We start from the raw sequence: 14,813 nt of genomic DNA, 5'->3' as shown, positions 1-14,813 counted from the left end.
AAATCCAGAAGGGAAAATACTTTTCAAGCTGCCCAGACTGTACTGGGTTTGGTTTTGGCTTTGCAATAAAGCCAAAACATGTGTGTGTGTACACGCATGTGTATGTATATCTCGCCAAGGATGGCAGGTGTGATTCAAAAACAGCTCCAAAACACATACCTAGAAAGCATCCAATCACCACCCATTTACTCCGCTTTTATTTTTTTGTATTAACCACCTAACCTCACTCTCCAAACCATATTTGTCTGTTCCCCTTGTAAAACTATCTAAGCTAAGCGCCATGTTTACACCTTATGGCTGTGCATTAGGGGGAAAGGATCAGGGTGACCATTTGGAATGGAGGACCGGGCTCCTGTAGCTTCAACAGTTGTGTAGCAAAGGGAATTGCAGCAGGTGTCATTCATATGCAAGCAGCACCTGGTGAAATTCCCTCTTCATCCCCACAGTTAAAGCTGCAGGAGCCCTGCCCTCTTTTGTATCTTGGTCAAGAGGAAACGGCTCCTGCAGCTTTAACTGTTGTGATGAAGAGGGAATTCCACCAGGTTCTCCATATGTACAAATGACACCTGCTGAAATTCCCCTTTCACTACAACTGTTAAAGATACAGGAGCCCTGTTCTCATTTTCATATGGTCACCCTATTTGAAAGGATGCCCGTCACCAAGAATTCTCCAGTTTTCTGCCCCTAATCGCCAGACCAAATCCAAACTGAAACCAGAAGAACTACACAGCACAGCGTGTCGGGAAAGGTGGCAATTCCTCATTTTGGAATAAATAAATAAAATTGAGCCTACTGGAATAAGCCAGGAAAGGAAATCGTTGTGGGAAGCAGGATAGATTGTGGAACGAGCTCCCCAGAGAGGTCCGCCTGGCGCCTACACTGTACTGCTTTCGTCGCCAGCTGAAGACCTTTTTATTCACTCAGTATTTTAACACTTAATTTTAACTTAAATTTAAATTTTACTGTTTTAACTCTGTATTTTAATCCTATATCAACTTTGCTGTGTGGTTTTATCCTGGTTGCGCTTTTTATACTGTATTTCGTAATTGTGTTTTAAACTGTTGGGTGTTTTACTGTGGTTTTAATTTTTGTGAACCGCCCAGAGAGCTTCGGCTATTGGGCGGTATAAAAATGTAATAAATAAATAAATAAATAAATAAACATAATTGACACAGCCTGTGTAATTCTACTCAGAAGTAAGTCCTGCTAACTTCAGGATAGGCCAGATCTGCTAATACGTGGGGCTGGTTGTTGCTCTGAAAAGCCAAGGGAAACGAGAACTCCATCCCGCTCAGAAGAGCCAAGGCAGGTATGAGAAGATGCAGACTTTGTTGGTTTTGAAAAAGGTCCCCGTCTTTGCAATACTCATTTTCCTAATCTACAGCCAGGGCTGCCCTCCAAGTTTGAGACGGATGGCTGCGAGATTTAATCCTACTTGTTCCTCATAATTGAAGCCTTGTTACTCTTTGGCAAGACTCTCTCTCCACGGACAGAATTGTCCTGGCGACTTACATCCACCATCATTATTAATGTAGGTGTATGTGGACAGAAAAACTGAAACACGAGTCCCAACGACCTATGACAAACATGGTCATTGTTTCAGAACAGACACAGGCAACAGATTAATAAAACCCCAAGCACATGGGAATAGGGTGCTGGAACCAAAGCATTTGGAGAGGGTTGGTTTATTTGTATGCCTTGCGTAATTTATATATTCATTACATGTATATCCCACCTTTTTTCCTATTGCAAGGAACCCAATTTTCATAATCCCTGTTGTTCACCCTCCAATTTCAAGGGTCTTGCTGTTCTGCCTCCTTCAGGTTCTTTGGTTTTGAACCAGACTTCGATTCATAGAATCATAGAATAGTAGAGTTGGAAGGAGCCTATGAGGCCATTGAGTCCAACCTCCTGCTCAGTGCAGGAATCTACCTTAAAGTATACAGATGGCTGTCCAGCTGCCTCTTCAATTCTCCAGGCTAAACATGCCCAGTTCTTTCAGTCTCTCTTCATAGGGCTTTGTTTCCAGACCCCTGATCATCCTGGTTGCCCTCCTCTGAACATGCTCCAGCTTGTCTGTGTCCTTCTTGAAGTCCACTTGGATGGACACCTCTTCAAACAGATGCCACCTCAAACAGAGAACTGCCTTCTCTCAGCCCTTCAAATACAGGGCAGTCCTGTGTAGAGTAGGACACATGGCCAACTTAGGATTCAAGCAGCCACTTTCTGTCCCAGTCTTGAAATGATTTGTGCTTTACTTTCTCTGTGTCAATATACAGACTTTTGACATTTGTATTACGCAAGTCATCACGTGCTAACGATGTGACAAGACCCATGTTTGCTTGTGTAATATGGAGTTTTGCTCAATGGCACAATGGCACATTAGTCCTCTATGGGTTATTTATTGTCCTATTTGATTTGCAAAAATAAAATAAAATAAATGAAAGCAATTTGCCATGTTCACCCTTTGACAGTACTATACGGCTGCTTCCACTTGGCTCAACGATGTTCCAAGCCATTCCATGTTGTGTGTTAATTCAGTTTTTCCTATGACCAAACAAGTCCTGGAAGAACAGGAAGAGGGAAATGTGCCCCCTTTGGAAAATCTATTATTTCTGAAGGTTGTCCGGGGGCTGGTGAATCACACTTCTCCCAAAAAATAAATTAAAAAAAGATGAACTATATAACAGAGGGAAAAATATGAATGCAATTTGTTTGAATCGTCACAACAGTACACAGCTGAAAGAAGACAACCCTCATTCCAGAGTATGCCCCATCCAATTTTAGCCTAAACACTCATTCTCTAAATGTGGATTTTCATTTAGCATTTTGGTATCACCTGCATCATTTGCAAAACACCTTGGATAGTTCATTTAGAGTTCTGTCTGGTTCTGACTGAAGCCCGGAGTGGATTCACCACCCCATTGATACCGGAGCCACAAGCCTCCCCTGTGTATCGCAAGCTCAAGCTACTAAGCTGTTGGCTGGTATCCGTTGTCCACGAATAAAGAAGGTTCTCAACGTTTATTTATTTTTGTTTATTTAAAATATTTCTAGGCCGCCTTTCAGGGCAGGACTCCTGCTGCTTCTTGGCCCTAAGACAGATGTGTTGGGAAGCCATCTCAGGAAGTGAGTCTTCCTCACCATACCCACATCACTAAACTAAGGAAATGCCACCTGGTGTCAGGTGTGAGCCTGTGCCTTCACCAAGCCTGAAGCATTTTTTTTACAGAACATCTGCAAGATTTTGCTAAATTCTGCACACCAGGTAGGTCTTTCAGGGTTTGATCTGAACGATCCCTTCCAACGTTAGGATAACTCACTGTACATGAAAGAGTGCTTCTTGCAACACAGAGTCCAAAAACTGGTTGTCCTCATGGAAGAGGCCAGGGCTCGAAGTTTCTAAAAAGGATGGTTTCTTTAAAGGAAGAGAGAAAGAGAGACAGAGAGAGGAAGGACGCAAAAGTGTTTCTCTGAGAAGAGTAAAAAGGGAGGTGGATTTGACATGGAGGATCGGAGATCCATTCCAAGCGTTGGAAGAAGCAGGCATGGCAGCAAAGAACAGGAAGGTCAAAGACAGGGTGACCATATGAAAAAGAGGACAGGGCTCCTGTATCTTTAACAGCTGCATAGAAAAGGGAATTTCAGCAGGTGTCATTTGTATGCATGAAGCACCTGGTGAAATTCCCTCTTCGTCACAACAGTTAAAGCTGCAGGAGATATACTAGAGTGATCAGATTTAAAAGAGGGCAGGGCACCTGCAGCTTTAACTGTTGTAATGAAGAGGAAATTTCACCAGGTTCTCCATATATACAAATGACACCTAATGAAATTCCCTTTTCAATACAACTGTTAAAGATACAGGAGCCCTGTCCTGCTTTTCATATGGTCACCCTATCAAAGGCCTAATCTACACCAAGCAGGATATAGCACTATGAAAGGGTTATATGGTATGTGTCAATGACCCCCAACGGTTGTCAGGGCACTTCAATACCACTACAAAGCAGTAGTGTGGCTCCTGCCTTTTATATACTGCTTTCATACCGCTTCTATATTGCTATATTCTGCTTGGTGTAGATTAGGCCAAAGAGGGCTATAAACAAGAAGCTGTACCAAAATGATCAGGGATGACTCGCCATCTAGCCTGAAGGGAAGCAGGGCTGTGCGCAGAGGGAAGTGTTAACTAGGGTGACCATATGGAAACGAGGACAGGGCTCCTGTGTTATTAACATAGGGTGACCATATGGAAAGGAGGTCAGGGTTCCTGTATCTTTAACAGTTGCATAGAAAAGGGAATCTCAGCAGGTGTCATTTGTATGTATGCAGCTCATGGAGAAATTTTCTCATCATCACAACACTTAAAGTTGCAGGAGCTTTACTAGAGTGACCAGATTTAAAAGAGGGCAGGGAACCTGCAGCTTTAACTGTTGTGATGAAGAGGAAATTTCACTAGGTTCTCCATATATACAAGGGACACCTGCTGAAATTCCCTTTTCAATACAACTGTTAAAGATACAGGAGCCCTGTCCTCCTTTTCATATGGTCACCCTAATTAACAGTTGCATAGAAAAGGGAATTTCAGCAGCTGTCATTTGTATGCATGCAGCACCTGTTGAAATTCCCTCTTCAACACAACAGTTAAAGCTGCAGGAACTATGTTAGAGTGACCAGATACAAAAAAAAAAAAAAAAAAAAGGCAGGGCTCCTGCAGCTTTAACTGTTGTAATGGAGAGGGAATTTCACCAGGTGCTGCATGCATACAAATGACGGCTGCAGAAATTTCAGGGAAAATTTCAGAAATGATCAGGCGTCTAGAAACAAAGCCCTATGAGGAGAGACTGAAAGAACTGGGCATGTTTAGCCTGGAGAAGACTGAAGGGAGACATGATAGCACTCTTCAAATACATGAAAGGTTGTCACACAAAGGAAGACCAGGATCTCTTCTCGATCATCCTAGAGTTCAGGACATGGAAAAATGGGCTCAAGTTACAAGAAGCTAGATTCTGGCTGGACATCAGGAAAAACTTCCTGGCTGTTAGAGCAGTATGACAATGGACCATTGACCTAGGGAGGTCGTGGATTCTCCCATACTAAAGGTGTTCAAGAGGCAGCTGGACAGCCATCTGATGTTTGCCCTGTCCTGGACGGGGTTGCACTCTCCCTAAAGGATCGGGTCCGTAGTTTGGGGGTGCTCTTCGATCCAGAACTGTCACTTGAGGTACAGGTGAACTCAGTGGCAAAGAGCACCTTTTATCAGCTTAGGCTGATATACCAACTACGCCCTTATCTGGACAGAGATAGCCTAGCTACAGTTATCCATGCTCTGATAACCTCTTGTTTGGATTACTGCAATGCGTTATACGTGGGGCTGCCTTTGAAAACGGTCCGGAAGCTTCAGCTGGTACAAAACAGGGCAGCCCATTTACTAACAGGGACTGGCTGGCGAGTTCACGTTACGCCAGTCCTTTTACAACTTCATTGGCTGCCAGTCCAAGTCCAGGCCCGATTCAAAGTGCTGGTATTGACATTTAAAGCCCTAAACGGTTTGGGCCCAGGTTATTTGAAGGAACGCCTCCTCCCGTATGTACCTGCCCGGACCATAAGATCATCTACAGGGGCCCTTCTCCATGAGCCCCTGCCAAAGGAAGCGAGGCAGGTGGCTACTAGGAGGAGGGCTTTCTCTGCTGTGGCACCCCGGTTGTGAAATGAGCTCCCCAGAGAGGTCCGCCTGGCGCCTACACTGTACTCCTTTTGTCGCCAGCTGAAGACCTTTTTATTCACTCAGTATTTTAACACTTAATTTTAACTTAAATTTTAATTTTACTGTTCTAACTCTGTATTTTAATCATATTAATTTTGCTGCGTGGTTTTATCCTGGTTGTGCTTTTTATACTGTATTTTGTAATTGTGCTTTTAACATGTTGGTTGTTTTATTATGGTTTTAATTTTTGTGAACCGCCCAGAGAGCTTCGGCTATTGGGTGGTATAAAAATATAATAAATAAATAAATAAATAAATAAATCTGTCAGGTGTTCCTGCATTGAACAGGCTTGGACTTGATGGCCTTATCAGCCCTACCAACTCTACTATTCTATGATTCTACGAATTGCTACACCACCAAAGGGAGCAAAATCTCACACATTGCTGGATGTAAATCTCATGATTGGCCCTTGAAAGCCAACTCCGTGCTCAAAAATATGACATATATAAACATACAGATTAATTAACTGATTGTCTGCACTTCCATCATTCCAGATCCATTTGGCTAACTTTAGCCTTCTCTGGCTCCTTTCTTTTGCTGCTACTGCCTGTTGTTTGACCCTAATTCTCTCTCCCATCACCTCATCTGCCCTCTGTTTTATGTCTTGTTTAAGTCCGGGCTGGTTTTTCGACATTATGAGATTCCCAAATGTTCTTTCCCCGCCAAGGGTCAACTTTCTCATTCCAAGGTATTGCTCAAGCAACGAAGGAGCACATGTACAACCTCCAGTGACAGCAGCACCATTTGGTTTAAGAAACTTTTTATATATCAACAAGAGCTCAAGCTGGCCTTGCAAAGCATTCTGCCGGTTGCAACACAAGGCTTGGAAACGCCCGGCGTTTCTGGAGCTAGAATGTGCGGCTGCTGTCCAGCAACATCCACCTACAGAAAAAAGAGCTTGATTGGTAGGATCAATTCAGGTTGCCAAGATAACAAGGCTGACCCAGAGAGGCAAGGAATTAGATTCCTCGTTCAGCGTCCACAGCTGTCATTCTGCATATGCAAAATCCAAGAAAGAAACACACACACACACATACAACTTTAAGACTCAAGGCCTGAAAGGTAGGGATTGGTAAATAAGTGATTTTCACACATGTTGAGCCTCTCCTGATGCTCATTTTGCCTCTTTCTCACTCAAAAAAGTATAGGTGATGTATAGGTGATGTATAGAGGCAGCTGGACAACCATCTGTCAGGGATGCTTTAGGGTGGATTCCTGCATTGAGCAGGGGGTTGGACTCGATGGCCTTGTAGGCCCCTTCCAACTCTGCTATTCTATGATTCTATGATTCTAGGGTGACCCTACGGAAAGGAGGACAGGGCTCCTGTATCTTTAACAGTCATATAGAAAAGGAAATTTCAGCAGGTGTCCTTTGTATATCTGCAGCACCTAGTGAACTTCCCTTTTCATCTCCACAGTTAAAGCTGTGGGAGCCCTGCCCTCTTGACTAGATACAAGGAGGAGTCCAGTTCTCTTACTAGTAACAGCAGACCCCCTCCAGCTAACTCTTTGGTCCAATCAACATGTAGCACCTCCCTTTCTTGAGTATTTCCCTTATACTGAGTCAGACCATCAGTCCATCAAGCATAGGGTGGCCATGTGAAAAGGAGGACAGGACTCCTGTATCTTTAACAGTTGTATTGAAAAAAGAATTTCAGCAGTTGTCATTTGTATATATATGGAGAACCTGGTGAAATTTCCTCTTCATCACCACAGTTAAAGCTACAGGTGCCCTGCCCTCTTTTAAATCTGGTCACTCTAATATAGCTCCTGCAGCTTTAACTGTGGTGATGAAGAGGGAATTTCACCAGGTTCTCCATATATACAAATGACACTTGCTGAAATTCCCTTCTCTATGCAGCTGTTAAAGATACAGGAGCCCTGTCCTCCTTTTCATATGGTCACCCTATGAATCAAGCACAATATGTCTATACACTGACTGGCAGCACGGTCTGTGGCAGGGAACTTTTCCAGGACTGCCTGGGGATGCCAGGACTCAACTTCGGATCTCCTGCATGCAAGATGTGTGTTCTTTCAGTAAGCGATCAGGTTTCCAACAATCTATGGTTTTCAACCAAACTATGGACTTGGAATGGCCAAATCTATCCATTTTGGTTTCTCTCAGTTTCTCATTTTTCCAGCCTTAAGTTCATTTCATCCTGTTTCATGTCAATTTAGGGCTTAGTTGGTGTGTGTGTTTTTAAGTCCACATGAACATTTATACAACTTTGCTGCACAGAGGGGAAGGACCATTGGTCGTGGTGGCTTCACTTGCTCACACCTTCTCTCATAGGGTGAGGAGCAGGTAAAGCAGAGCTGGCCAGGTCCCACCCTTGTGTATGTCTTCCTGCAAGCACTGTCCCATTACACAGCCACCGCTCCCCGAAAGGAACCTCCTTCTTCCATCCTATCTGCGATGAGAGGTAACAAAGGGATTCTCCTTTGCATCGCTCATCCTCCCAATGGGGAATCCCTTGTTACTTCCAATCACAGGGGCCCACAGAGGGAGCTCATTTATTTATTTATTTATTTATTTATTATTGCATTTCTATACCGCCCAATAGCCGGAGCTCTCTGGGCGGTTCACAAAAATTAAAACCATTCAAAGTATAAAACAACAGTATAAAACCATAATATAAAATACAATATAAAAACTCAACCAGATCAAAACAGCAGCAATGCAAAATTACAAATTTAAAACACCGAGTTAAAATTTATTTATAGACTGTTAAAATGTTGGGAGAATAACCTGGCGTCTAAAGGCATATAATGTAGGTGCCAAGCGAACCTCCTTAGGGAGCTCATTCCACATCTGGGGTGCCACAGCAGAGAAGGCCCTCCTCCTGGTAGCCACCTGCCTCACTTCCTTTGGCAGGGGCTCACGGAGAAACTCATTGCTCCCTTTTGTCACAGTTAAAACTCTATGCTATTTGTCAAAGATATCACAAGGCTGCCCAAAGACTCCATGCAGAGTATTAGATCACACAGAGATCTCTCCTCCACACCCACACGTCAGTCAGTTCCACTGACTGTAACCCTTAATCCAAATCTGGTTCAATCTCATTTGTTGTTTTAAAGTGTCTCTTTGTTCAACGCAAGCACCTTCAAACACAGATAAGTGATGAAGTCAGAGCGCAGGTCAAGATTTACAATGAGCCTGTGAGGGAGCAAGTTCCCTCCTGAAAATGCATCTTCTTCTGAACAAGCAGTTAGTGGCTTGGAAATTAGGGTCCCCTCAAAAAGAAATATTTTATTTTTAAAAGAAAAGCAGTTACGTAATTTGATTGACTTTGTCTAAAATATCACTTCTCCATCCTTGTCCTTTAGTTACATCAGCTTTCCCCAGCCTGGTGTCTTCCAGATGTTTTAGTGTTCCATCAGCCCAAGCCAGTATGGCTAAAGGTCAAGAACTCTGGAAGTTGTAGTCCAAAACATCTCGAAGGCACCACTTTGCGAAGGCAGAAATTACAGGGCAGATTAAAAAATATATTGGGTGGGATCCATTGAGATCTTGCAGAGCTCAATGGATTCACGTCAATGAGATTTGTACAGGAGAACTTCCAGATGGAATGTGACCCACGTCTACACACCAGCAAGGGTCACACTCTATGTCTATGTGTGTCCTTGCAAGAGGGATTGAAGGCTGAGAAAAATGGAATCCTTCCAAAGATTATACAGAAAATATTAACAAGGAATCATTTCCACTCCAAACTGAAATGATCAACGGTTGTCCCCTTTCAAAGAAGCAATACAGTCATGTATATATAGTAGTTACTATATAGTAGTTGGGACAAATTTGCTGGGTCCAATGCAGGATATAAATGCTCATCTTAAACTATCCATTGTAAGTCCTTTAAACTTCTCTCTTTCACCTTCACTATGTCTTTAGCTAGACCTACACGTTATCTCGCGACGGAGGAGGGAAGATCTCGCGTTGTGTTTAACGCGAGATCCCTCCTCCGTTTACATGCAACGCGTGATGACCTCAGAAGGAGAAGCGTCGTGCCCGCCATTTTTTGGGGGGGGATTAAAGGGCCAGCAGCACACGAACGCTCATGCGCAAAAGGTAAGTACTTTTTAAAATTTAAATTACTTTCCCCACTCCCCCCACCCTATCCCTGATGAGTGCAGTGCTCCTGAGGAGCGCTGTGCCCCATGCGCGGCTCCCGGCTCCTCTCGAGGAATTGTGTGTAGCCAGGTCAACCCACAGCATCCAGCCACACGTTCCACGGTCTCAGGCTCAGCCCAGGACCGTGGAAAAACCAGGGCCAAAGGGGAGGGCTATATCCCAGGGCAAGGGAAGGATGATCCCTCCCTGATCCTGGGATCCCCTGTGTGTCATGTGAGCGCACAGGGACGATCCCGGGGATCACCCTGGGATAAAGCCTCATCTAGCTATGGCCTACGACATTTGCAGAGATGGCTTGTTGTAGTCACCCTAGGTTTCTCAATACCCACCCGCTGACATCTCCTTTTGTGAAAAAGAACCTCTTCTAAGAGACCAGACAGACCATGGACCTAAACCAAACAAGGGAGAAGCTTACCATCCTGGCGCAACAGAAGATATGAAATCAAAAGGACACCTCTCATAGTGCACTGCAGTAGAAGCATAATGGTACGTTCAGAATGAATTGCCAGCTCCCATAACGTAGTTCTGCTGCTGATGGAAACCAAGGCCCTTTCTACACCTAAGGATTATCCCTGGAAAATGGAGGGATCATCCCTGCCTGCTCCAGGGATCCATTTGGATGCACAGGGATGATCCCAGGACGATCCCGGGGGAAAAGACAGGTGTAGAAACGGCCTAAGAGAGAGAGAGAGAAATTGGCTCTGAGCTCCTTGGAAGAAGGTGGGGAGAAGAGGAGGTCCTAATCTCCACTGCCTACATCTCCAATTCATTTTTACTAGCCAAATAATTAAATACCTCTAATAGATTTCGAAGCAGAAATGATTGGACAAGTAGTATTCCTGCCAATGAATTCTTATCAGTAGACGAGACAGAAACGGGAAGAGAGAGAGAATATCTGCTATAGAATATATCTTACCAGACCATCACAGTTGCTAACAGCGACAGAAGCTCCTGGGATATCCACAAGATCTCCAACGTAAGCACAGCTGGTCCACAGCGATTCCTTTTTCCATATCTTTTCCGTGACGGCCTCCGTCCGACCCACGCTAACACCATCAGTTACATTACTGGTTTCCACAGAATCTTCGTACCACTCCACCACTGCTCCTGGAGCTATTAGGCGAGTGTTCGGCCTCAGTCGGAGTTGGAATTCCCTCCCAAACGCAGACACATTAAAATAGAGTCGTTTGGGGCTTGGCGAGACGTCTCTTATGGATCTTCTCGGATGGCTTGCGGAAACAACGTTGGAGATGAAACTTCCATCTGCGCTGGTGCTGACTGGGGTTGCTAGGACATAGTGCTTTAGTTTGTTTTTGGATGTTCCTGTTTAAAACGAAGGGGGAGCAAAGCATATATATTTTAAATATCTCAGAGACAAATGGAGTAAATATATCCATTCTTTAGCATATCTTAAGAAGGGCCCTGCTGGCTAACTAGATGCTTTTAGGAAGCTCACAAGTAGGACAATTCTCATTTAGAGGTACACTGCTCCATCATGGCTAGTAGCTATTGATAACTCTATCCTCCATGACTTCGTCTAACTGCCCAGGGAGCTTCGGCTATTGGACGGTATAAAAATGCAATAAATAAATGAATAAATAAAATCCTAGGGTGACCATATGAAGAGGAGGACAGGACTCCTGTATCTTTAACAGTTGTATAGAAAAGGGAATTTCAGCAGGTGTCATTTGTTTATATGGAGAACCTGGTGACACTTCCTCTTCATCACAACAGTTAAATTATTATTATTATTATTATTATTATTATTATTATTATTATTATTATTAATTATTTATTTATTTATATAGCACCATCAATGTACATGGTGCTGTACAGAGTAAAACAGTAAATAGCAAGGCCCTGCCGCATAGGCTTACAATCTAATAAAGCTGCAGGAGCTGTGCTAGAGTGACCAGATACAAAAGTGGGCAGGACTCCTGCAGCTTTAACTGTTGCGATGAAGAGGGGATTTCACCAGATGCTGCATGCATACACCTGCTGAAATTCCCTTTTAAATACAACTGTTAAAGATACAGGAGCCCTGTCCTCCTTTTCATAGGGTCACCCTACATTGGTAGAGCACATCCTTCTTCCTGGTTTAGCCCCTTGCATCTTAGATCAAACACTGCACATTCAGCACATCACTACAGACACAACACTTTTTCAAGAGAGGCAGTTCATTCAAGCTGCCATGCATCTGACTGGGCACCACTGAATAGAATTAAGAGCACAGTTATAGAATCATAGAATCATAGAATAGCAGAGTTGGAAGGGGCCTACAAGGCCATCGAGTCCAACCCCCTGCTCAATGCAGGAATCCACCCTAAAGCATCCCTGACAGATGCTTGTCCAGCTGCCTCTTGAAGGCCTCTAGTGTGGGAGAGCCCACAACCTCCCTAGGTAACTGATTCCATTGTCATACTGCTCTAACAGTCAGGAAGTTTTTCCTGATGTCCAGCTGGAATCTGGCTTCCTGTAACTTGAGCCCATTATTCCGTGTCCTGCACTCTGGGAGGATCGAGAAGAGATCCTGGCCCTCCTCTGTGTGACAACCTTTTAAGTATTTGAAGAGTGCTATCATGTCTCCCCTCCATCTTCTCTTCTCCAGGCTAAACATGCCCAGTTCTTTCAATCTCTACATGTCTACTCATAAGTAAGTCCTAGTGAGGTCAATGGGGCTTCCTGCAATGTAAGCCCCTCTGTAGCCCCAAACACTGGACTAAGAGGATGGGAAGGCCCCATACAAACATTTACCTTAGAAGAGGGGTGTTGAACCCTCTTTCAGCCCAAGGGTCACATTCCATTTTGGACAGAATCTCAGGGGCCACATTCCACTGATGGGCTGAAGGCAAAATGTCAGGAGCAAAAACACCAACACATTTCAACTTAAAACTCTTACTGCCAGTAAGTAAGCCTTGGGAAAGGCAGTTCAGCCTTCCTGGATGGGGAAAAACTATGGAAAAGCCAGGAAACCCCCCCCCCCTCAACAAAAAGCAGTGAGGGGAAAGGGGTGGGGCCAAGGGAAGAGGGTGGGGCCAGTTGAGGAAGCCCAATGAGCTGGATTGGGATCCCAGTTGGGCCTGAGATGGGGCCACCTTCACACTGCTCCAGGCTGGAGAGGGTTGGACTAGGGGCTCTACACCAAGCAGATATTCCACTATGAAAGTGGTATGAAAGCAGTATACTGTATAAAATTCAGGAGCCACATTATTGCTTTATAGTGGTATTGAAGTGCACTGACAACTGTTGGGGCCCATTGACACATACCATAAACCACTTTCATAACACTTTCATAGTGCTATATCCTGCTTGGTGTAGATGTGTCCTGGGCCCCAACAGTTGTCAGTGGACTTCATTACCACTATAAAGCAGTCGTGTGGCTCCTGCCTTTTATATAGCACTTTCATACTGCTTTCATAGTGGAATATCCTGCTTGGTTTAGATGAGCCCTAAGTCTTCAATCCCGTACACTCTTTCTGCCTTGGGATGGTGATCCGTTCCCCCTTCATGTTTAACCTTCAATGGGAAATAGCTTTTTGAAGAAGAAAGAAGAAAGAAAGAAAGAAAGAAAGAAAGAAAGAAGGAAGGAGAAGGAGAAGAAGAAGAAGAAGAAGAAGAAGAAGAAGAAGAAGAAGAAGAAGAAGAAGAAGAAGAAGAGGGAATAAGGAGGAGGAGAAGGAGGAAGAAGAAGAGACAACACAAAGAAGGTTGTGTGCAGTCAGCAGTCTTTTCCAAGATCTGTAATGCAGGACTGGAAGGAGAGGCTATATATATATTTTAAGTATTCAAAAGCTATTAAAATTAAATGGGACATGCTTAAACACTGAAGACATCCAAACTTCTCAGTTGACTTCCTTCAGCCTTTTTTTCCAGAGTCTACCATCTATGGTAGACTCTGGAATTCCATCCGTTGGCAGTGGGAAAGGATCTTTTGCGTCTTCATCTCGCATGCACACACCCCAATTATCAAGATCTTTTTGCTGTGGCTAATTTGAAGCTCTTCGAACAGTCAATAATAACGATAAAGATAATAGTAATGATAATACTAATCACAGAATCATAGAATCATAGAATAGTAGAGTTGGAAGGGACCTATAATAATAGAATGTGGATGCTTATACATACATCTGAAAACTTGGAAGAAACCATTGATTCCAAAGGAACAACCAGGTCAATGCTGCAGACTGCAGCATAAGGAATTTCAAATTGTCCTCATTTTATTCCCCTCCCTCCCGGTCTCAAAATTTGTGCTACAGTGGCAAAATGGTCATATTGCAAAAAAAGCACATCCTATCCTTACAGGAAGCATTCTAAAACACATAATTAGGTAAAAGGGAGGCATTTGTAAAAGGGTGAAGAGAAAGAAGAGGGAGAAAAGTATATTTAGCAGGATTCCCAGAGGGGACAAAAAAATAAAATTAAAAATCAGGACATCAATTCTTCTAGACCACACAAGTTGATCTCATTTACTATGGTTTAATTATGGGTTGTTAACCATGAACAACCCAAGAAGAGAACCCATGACTTGCAGTTGGGTCATGAACTTTGGGTTGTTTGTGGTCAACAACCCATAGTTAAACCGTAGTGCAGGGTTTGCACATAATGACAACCCACAATTCAATGAAAACCCATACTCAACCTATACTCTGGGTTGTGGTTATGTGTGAACTAGGTCACTGTCTAGTTAAAGGTAATTGCAGCTTGTGGTCCATTGCTTTTGCTTTCTTTGCATGTTTATTTGAAAAAAATATACTTCAAATAGGAAAGAAACAAACAAAGAAATTAACCATAATTTGGAAACTTGAATATTGACAGAGTTAGACATTAAAATTCAATCCTATGCATGTTTACTCAGAAGTAAGTCCCACTGAGTTAAGTGGAGCTTGCTTTCATGTAAGTGTGATTAGGATTGCAGCCTAAAAC

At 43.5% G+C, this 14,813-nt stretch overlaps 1 protein-coding gene across 1 annotated transcript in view; it reads right to left on the bottom strand.

Moving 5' to 3' along the window:
• ADAMTS3 (ADAM metallopeptidase with thrombospondin type 1 motif 3) overlaps positions 1-14,813 on the bottom strand; it is a 168,986-nt gene that overhangs the window by 125,044 nt on the left and 29,129 nt on the right. The window contains exon 5 of the mRNA XM_063136071.1: positions 10,807-11,213. Coding sequence (XP_062992141.1) covers positions 10,807-11,213 — 407 coding nt within the window. The remainder of the gene's footprint in view (positions 1-10,806; positions 11,214-14,813) is intronic.

The sequence above is a fragment of the Elgaria multicarinata genome, chromosome 10 (genome assembly GCF_023053635.1).
Source record: "Elgaria multicarinata webbii isolate HBS135686 ecotype San Diego chromosome 10, rElgMul1.1.pri, whole genome shotgun sequence".
NCBI lineage: Eukaryota > Metazoa > Chordata > Lepidosauria > Squamata > Anguidae > Elgaria > Elgaria multicarinata.
Note: the sequence above shows the minus strand (reverse complement) of the source record. Positions and strands in the feature narration are given on the sequence as shown.